The sequence below is a fragment of the Chaetomium globosum genome, genomic scaffold (assembly GCF_000143365.1).
Source record: "Chaetomium globosum CBS 148.51 scaffold_1 genomic scaffold, whole genome shotgun sequence".
In the NCBI taxonomy this organism is placed as follows: Eukaryota; Fungi; Ascomycota; class Sordariomycetes; order Sordariales; family Chaetomiaceae; genus Chaetomium; species Chaetomium globosum.
This window is the reverse complement of record NT_165976.1, coordinates 2,049,026-2,056,948: the sequence shown is the minus strand read 5'-3', so window position 1 is coordinate 2,056,948 and position 7,923 is coordinate 2,049,026. Positions and strand designations below refer to the sequence as shown.

The following is a 7,923-nucleotide window of genomic DNA, read 5'->3' as shown; positions in this document are numbered from 1 at the left end:
CACTCAGAAGTCTCTCGATTTAGGTACCTAGGCATACAGACGCGGCACGCACTGATGTAATCCGAGTCGCTGGGAACGTCGAGCCGGGAGCAGTCCACGAGTGGGGAGGTTGCGTAGAGTTGTGAGTGTGTGCAACTCCCTTGTTTGCCCTCTGGGCACGCCCACTGACCGCCTTTGGCATCCACCCAAGCCGCCGGGTCTGCCAATCCCCCTTGCCCGTGCCCTCGGGTCGTCTCAGAAGTTCCCGGCAGACCCCCAAGTCCCGAGCACAAAGACCGCAAGGGTGCCTCTGACCCAGACTGCCGGGTTCTGTGTTCCCACCGATCCCACCACATTGTCTCTCGTGTGTCCAGAGGGTATGGGTATCGCGCCACACAGTCTGCTACCTTGTCATCTCGGGCCGATCTCTTCTTTCCCTCTCATCAGAGGCCTGCCTCTGCTTCCCCTTCCGGCTCCGATTCTTTTACGCATGACCGGGGAATAACTGTACTGTTTCTGCCGGCCGCCGTTCCATCTAAATCTCAACACTTCTTCTTCCTGCGTTCTCTCCTCTGTTTATATCTGCACTACCTCTCACACGTCGCAACAACACTCCATGAACTGGGCTCAGGGCAACCGGCCTAACAAAATGGCGCCCCCGGCCTCCATCAACATGTCCGTCCACTCGGCCGACCGGCCGTTGGACAATTACCAATTCACATTCGAGTCTTACCTGGACGACTCGGCCCAGATTGAGCCCGATGTATGTCCTGTGTTAATCAGCCTCCGCGATAATCCCTCCCGAATCATGTTAGGCACGGACTAACCACGATAATGCTCGCTAGTCAGGCAGTCATGACGTGTAGTATGTGCCCCTGTTTTCACACTCGGCCGCTCCGAGACCGATGGGGGTTTGTATCACCAGCTAATACGCCACAAGTGACACAAAATCCTTGTCGGACAGCATAGCCAGATCCCGGGAAGAATTTGGGAGGACATATCATTCATACCGCGCTGGATGTATGTTTTTTTTATCACTGGCCAACCCCGACTTCGCGCTGACAGTAGCAAGCCTATCTCTTCCCCAATGATAACCCAGAAAACGATCGCGTCGATGAACAATATGAGATCATCAAGATGATCATGGACGGGCGGCTCCATCTCGCCCCCTTCTCCGACGACCGCCCTCCACGGCGAGTTCTGGATATCGCAACTGGCACAGGAATATGGGCTATCGAGATGGGCGACAAGTACCCCGAGGCCGAAATCATTGGGACAGACCTATCACCCATCCAACCCGGCTTTGTCCCGCCAAACGTACGCTTCTTTATCGAAGACTCGTAAGTGACCCCCCTCGTGGTGAGTACGGCTCAACGCTAATGATACCATATCTACAGGAGAGATGATTGGTATGGTCCCCCACCTGGATTTTTTGCATTCTTCGAACGGTCACACTCTACACCCCCTCAATCTTACTTCCCAGGGGGAAAGAAGGCTGACACAGTCCAGGGACTACCCTGCCAAGTTTGACTTTATTCACACCCGGGTGACCCTCGGCTGCTGGTCAGACATGAAGAACGAGATCATCCAACGCTCGTTCGACCATCTCCAACCCGGAGGCTGGCTTGAGTGTCAAGAAATCCCCGCCCCGGTCATGTGCGACGACGGCACCCTGCCGGAGGACTTCGGGTGGCTACGGTGGGTCCGAGACTTTCGGGCTGGTGGACAGGTCGCCAATCGGCAGGTGGACCTCGGCCCTCAGTTGACGGGGTGGATGCACGAGGTCGGATTTGTTGACATCCATGAGATGACCTTCAAGATACCCATCAACGGCTGGCCCAAGGAGATGCGGCTGAAGCACATCGGCATGATGTGGCAGCGGAACCTGCTAGAGGGCTTGAGTGGGTTCAGTCTCGGCATGTTCAACCAGTTGGGCAAGACCGTCGAGGAGATAGAGGTGAGCAATGTGGCTGCCAGGAGAGGCCGAACCCCGCTAATATCAGTGGCAGCTCTCCCTAGTGGAGGTACGGAACGACCTATTCGACCGCAACGTCCATGCCTACCACAAAGTACATGTCGTCTGGGGCCGGAAGCCGGACGCGTAGCACGCCGAGCACCACAACGAGCCTTGTGAACTCGTTGCCGACCGTTAACAACGTCGAGTTGCGCCAAGGGAACTTCCCTAAGTTTCCCGCCCATCTTTGGCCGCGGTGTCGCCGTTTTAGACACCAACATACACCAGCCTTAGCTGCCCTACCGCCATCATCCTCACCGCGACCTGACGACGAAAAGGTGCCGTTATTTCCGCCCGCCTGCTCGAACGACCGTTACACTCCTCCCCAATCTTGACCCCCACATCACGACCATCCCCGAGACTCAAACTCGCCCTCAAAGTTAGCGACATCGATCCTGCTGCTGCTAAGGAGACGAACAACTAGAAGCTTGCGGGGGAATCGAAGGGAGGATAAATACTCCTGACTCGACCTCATTTTAGACGTCAGTTCTATCCGACACCGGCTTCAGGGGAGCACACCACCGGTGAACGGGCATCGCAAGGGGACCTGGCTGTTGGGCAATCCTTGGTGCGGAGGGGAAGCGTGAAGTAATGTAATAATGGGGTTGGGGGGATTGCCTACCCGGCGTGTATGTAGGGGATCGAAGCATTCTTCTTATGTATATATGGCATGGCAATTTACATAATAGGTCACAAACTTCGCACTGGCTGGTGGTGAGTTTTGGAGACGTGTTGGTGATGTATGTTGCTTTTGTGGCATGTCTACTGTATCCCTACTCTCACCACTTAGGTAGGTGATCACCTTCAGGAACTTCTTTAAACATAATCATTGGCGTGATGGGGGGCTCATGCGCACATCCACTGACACCCCATGTCGATTGTTGGTCACTTGTCTTCATCTCCTTTGTGTACTATTTTACCGTTTACCCTCTTCTTTCCTGTGGTTTCAGGGAACAAATCCCGGATTGACATAGTTATCTGTGGGTTTCAGTACTGTGTTGTCTGCGAGAAATCAGAATCATTGATGTTGGTTGTGGCAACTCGGCCCGGCGCGACGGGAGAAGGGGGTCAGTGGAATGGAGAGAAGCTCGAGGAAAACCCCCCGGTGCTCCACTGACCCCAGAGACCTTGGCGTGTGGGCCAGGCCTGGCTAGGGGCCCTGGAAGCGAGAGGGGGTGGTCCCTGGGTTCAGACGTGTGCTCAGTTCTCAGTTTCTTGAGTTAGCGCTCCTGAGCCCAGCCTCGCGTGTCCAAATTGACCCTCCCGAGCCGGGTTCGATCTGCGTCTCGCAGATGGACCGAGTCCGACAAGCTGACTTCTGATGCGAAGTGTTCAGATACCGTGGGAGCCGGGGAACGAAAGAGGCGAATGTCGAGAATCATCATCCTTATCTTCGCGTCATGAGTTCGGGGGATTGTTCAGACGCGGTGCTTAGTGCTTCCATAGTGCTCGTGCGTGCTTGGGCCGCTCCCCACAACAGCACCACTTCATGCGCTAACTTGGTGGGTAACTGCGCCGCTGGGCTGCTTCTGGGTCTTGAGGAGAGGAAAGAAAAAAGAAAGAAAAAGGTGCGGCCAACGGTTGGTTGGGTTGCAATTGCTCGCTTTTCCAAAATTGCGAGTGCAACTTGACGAGGATTGAGTGCATCCTCTTTTGCCGTCTCTTACCCGGAAAACTGTCAAAAAATGGCAGCGAGGCAGTGAGGCAATGAGGCAGCTCCTCATGGTGGAAGCGGCAAGCTTTTCGGCAGGCGCCGTGGATTGATGAATTGGCAGCCCCTCCAACCCCCGAACCAACCCCCTGAACCCTGGTCCTTGGTGGGACAAGTCGCGTGGGTCCCGGTCGAGTGTGGCCCGTCCCAAACCTCCTACCATCACACAAAGCAACTCGAACTCGAAACTTTGCCTTGTCTTTCGACTTTTGGTATCGGAGGACAAGTAAAAGTTCCGTTGTACGCATCATGTCCTCGGCACTAAGCAAGCGTCAGCAGGCGCGCAACGAAAAGGGCCTGCAAGACCTCCTCCACAACGTTCCCGGTAACAACTTTTGCGCCGACTGTCAGGGACGGAATCCCGGTAAGTGGCCCTCTGTCCTGAGGCCTTCGCAGCCTCACACCTCACACCGCGCAATTACTTCGCGAACAACATTGGTACTAACTCAGTCTCTCCGTCAGGTTGGGCATCATGGAGCGTATGCCTCCCCCCTCCATTCTCCCTCTTCACCCTTCCGTCCGAAAGTCTCGAACTGCGAACCCCGATGTTCCTGCATGCGCCCGCGGACGATGCACTTCGCTGATCGAATACTGACATGGTGGTTTGTAGTTGGGTATCTTCCTGTGCATGCGATGCGCCACCATCCACCGCAAATTGGGCACCCACGTGTCCAAGGTGAAGTCGCTGAGCATGGACAGCTGGACCAACGAGCAGGTCGATGTATGTGGGCACGGCGGCTTCCTAGTGGTCCTGCGCCTGAGCTAATACCAGTCTAGAACATGCGGAAAGTCGGCAACGTCGTGTCTAACAAACTATACAACCCCGACAACAAGAACCCGCCCGTCCCGATCGACGCCGACGAAGCTGACGGCGCAATGGAGCGATTCATTCGCCAAAAGTACATCGCCCGCACCTTATCCATCGGCAAGCGGCGTCCCGGCGGAGACTCGGACGACACCCCACCCCCGCTTCCCCCCAAGACGCCGAGCCGGTTCGGCCTCCGCTCCGCTTCCTCCATATTCCCCCTCGGGTCGAAGGCGAAAAAGGCGGCTGGGCACGAGCCGACCAGCCCGCAGGGCTCGCAAACCCAGCCGCCGTCTCGGAACAACTCGTCCGGGCTATTCGGTGTGAGTGTTGAACGCGACCGGTCTGAGGGAGATGAGACGGAACGGAAACTCGCCAGGCTCCGGGATATGGGCTTTCTGGATGATCAGAAGAACTCCATGGTGCTGAAGGGCGTGGGCGGGAGCCTGGAGAAGGCGATCGAGGCGTTGGTGCGGCTAGGGGAAGGGAGCGGAAGGACGCCGGCACACTTGACACCTGCTAGGGCTGCAACGATGCCGGTAACTCGAAGTCTCACACCCGGCGCAAACACGGAAACCGCTCGTAGTCGTCCCATCAGCCCGGCCAGCACGAATCCCTTCGACATGCTCGACACCCCGCCCCCGCCACAGCCGCTCTCTTCGCAATCGACCGGCACCCTGCAAACTAAGAACCCCTACCTCTCGACGAATCCGTTCGGCGCGCCGCAGCAAGCCCCCTCGGCATTCGATCTCGCCTTCCAGAACATGTCTCTGGCGCCACCGTCGCACCAGCCTTTGTTCCCTCACCATACGGGCGGTCTAGCACAGCAACAGCAAAACACGCAGCAACATAACGGCCAGGCGCTCTACCAGCAGCCGATGAATGGCCCGCTGACAGCCCCGCTGCCGACGGCGTCACAGGGTTACTCGGGCATGGCCATGCACGGCAGCCAGACGTATCCGCAGCCGATGCAGCCAGCCACGACCGGTTACAATCCCTTCTTTCCGGCCCAGCCACAGCAGCAGCCGCTGTCGGTGAACACGGCCCAGTTTGGTGGCAACATGGGCAGCAACCCCTTCACCCGGTCACCCACGAGAATCCAGTCGCCAACCCTCTCACAAATCCCCGAACAAACACAACAAAACTTTTATGCGCAACAACCGGCGCAACCCATGCAAACCATGCAACCCCAGGCGTCCAATCCCTTCTTCAGCCAGATGACACCGGGCGCGCAACAGTATCCGGGCCAGATGCAGACGCCGATGCAAATGGCCCAGCCGATGCCCCAGTACATGGGTATGGCTCCACAAGGGACCGGCTACATGCAGCAGCCGCAACAGCAGCAGCCACCGCGGCCCGATAAAGCGTCAATCATGGCGTTGTACAACCATTCTCAACCAACACCCGCCCAGGCTCCGTTTCAGGCCCAGGGAGCCGGACAGGCTACACCAGCACAGACGCCCAACTCGCTATTCTCGTCCCAGACCTTTCCGCAGCAGCAGCAGCAGCAGCAGCAGCAACCCCAGCAAGGCCAACCACAACCACAGCAGCAGCAACAACAAGTGCCGCAACCGACGCCCGTGAGCCCGGGGACGATGAGCAAGAACCCGTTCATGATGGCAACGGCGACGGCGCAGCAGCCGGCACCGAAGCATAATGTGAGCCGGGACAGCATGATGGCCGTGGGCCTGGAGTGGTCGAATGGGCGGCACAGTCCGGATGCGTTTGCTAGTCTGAGCGCGAGGGATACCCGCTGAGGCGGGGAGTGTGGGATGGGGATGGGATGAGCTGGGTGGGATGGATGGGAAGGGATGAAAGCACAGCTTCGGAGTTCTGATGCATTGCATATATATATGTGCTTGAATTGCGGTAATATTCGGGGTACGGATTCTTTGTATATAGGTAGCAGGTGCGTGGGTTGTGTGTCTGTATCATATTGAGTGGGGATGTTGTAGATGGGATAGGGGGCACTCCGTGGCTGGGTAAGGCAAGATGCTTCACAGCCCGGTCATCGCTACGTGCGCCCAATGAAGTGGTAATTGTGTTAGGCTGAAGCGGATTTAATCCCTAACTGTGCTATCACCCGGATGTTGCGCCCACCGTGAGCGAGTATATTGGGTGTAATCCAAGAGACAGTCCCATCGCGGCTTGGCTCAAGCCTATAATTACCTGCCCACCGTCCCCTTCCAAAGACGGTATCCTGCATGCTGCATGCTGCATCCCACCAACCACGGGGAGGCGGTTTTGTTGCTCTTCAGCCCTACGTTACAGCGTTGTGTTGTTCGCACTCGTAGCACATACATCTAGCACATCAGTCACTCAACTTTTAGAGAGGAAAAGGACTACTCACTGAAGTGGGCCACTCAGCTCTAAATCCGAACCCCTCAATCCGCGTGCGCGTGGATAGTTTGCTTCACCGACGACTCCGTTGCTGGATTCCCGAGCGTGACGATGCACCGAGTCTGTACCGTGAATGGAAGATGCATGCTCCCGCCCCCAACCAACCTGCATCCGCAGCCCTGTCTGCCTGCCTGTTGCCTGTCTGCAGAGAACAGGAGAGTGGGGATCGGGATGTAGCCGGGCGTATGGTAGCCAATGATGTGGCGACCGGTGGTTGCGAGCGGCTGACGGCGGAGGGAGAGAGGACGGGAGCACGAATGGCGTTGTGTGAAATGGATGATGGTTGATAAATAACCGTGTTGGCCCCCTTTTTCCCCGCCATTGCGAGCTGTGACGAGGTCGGCTGGTTTTGGTTCTGTGTTCGTTCTCTCATCGGTTATCGACCATCGACCACCGCCTCAGAGCAAGCCAGAACAAAACGTGAGAAGAGGTGGAAGCTAGTGAGAAGTTGGTTTTCGGAGGATTCGACGACGGTGAAAATCAGCGTGTGAAGATAACAGGATAAAAAAGCCGAGGGCGTTGTTGATTCCCGTTTCCTTTTCTCATTTCCCAACCCAAGATCAAGGCCATGTCAGAGAACGGCAATGGCACCGGTGGCGGGAGCCCCATGGCAAGCAACACGCTCATGCAAACCGTCCTTGAGCATACCCAGATCCCCCCGCCGCAGAGAAAGGTAGACGAGTTCTGGAGAAACTTTACGATCAAAGCTCCAGGGAAGGGTGAGTGACTTCAACAAAAACCAAACAAAACACCAGCAAAAAACTAACCACCAACCCGCACCAGCAACCACCATCCTCTCTACCACCAAGCACACTCAAACACACCTACACTCACTCTCCTCCTCACCACCATCAGCACAAACCAACAACCTACGACGCTCGCCGCCGCTCAATGCCGCGCCAAGGTCGCTCAGATCGTCGCCGAATGCTCGTCGCGTCAACCAAAAGTACTGCGACCTCCCACTTCGACCTGGACTACGACCTTGCGCCTCGGGCCAGTCGCGACTGTCTGGAA

General features: G+C 56.7%; 2 protein-coding genes across 2 annotated transcripts; both read left to right on the top strand.

The window, feature by feature from the left end:
• Window positions 1-628: 628 nt before the first annotated feature.
• CHGG_00678 (uncharacterized protein) lies at window positions 629-2,521 on the top strand (the record flags this gene model as incomplete). Its single annotated transcript, XM_001219898.1, has 5 exons — window positions 629-742; window positions 1,048-1,319; window positions 1,377-1,388; window positions 1,489-1,936; window positions 2,474-2,521. The coding sequence occupies 5 exons, from the start codon at window positions 629-631 to the stop codon at window positions 2,519-2,521; spliced, it is 894 nt and encodes a 297-aa protein (XP_001219899.1).
• A 1,432-nt stretch (window positions 2,522-3,953) lies between these two features.
• CHGG_00677 (uncharacterized protein) lies at window positions 3,954-6,266 on the top strand (the record flags this gene model as incomplete). Its single annotated transcript, XM_001219897.1, has 4 exons — window positions 3,954-4,068; window positions 4,167-4,183; window positions 4,315-4,425; window positions 4,482-6,266. The coding sequence occupies 4 exons, from the start codon at window positions 3,954-3,956 to the stop codon at window positions 6,264-6,266; spliced, it is 2,028 nt and encodes a 675-aa protein (XP_001219898.1).
• Between the last annotated feature and the right edge of the window lie 1,657 nt (window positions 6,267-7,923).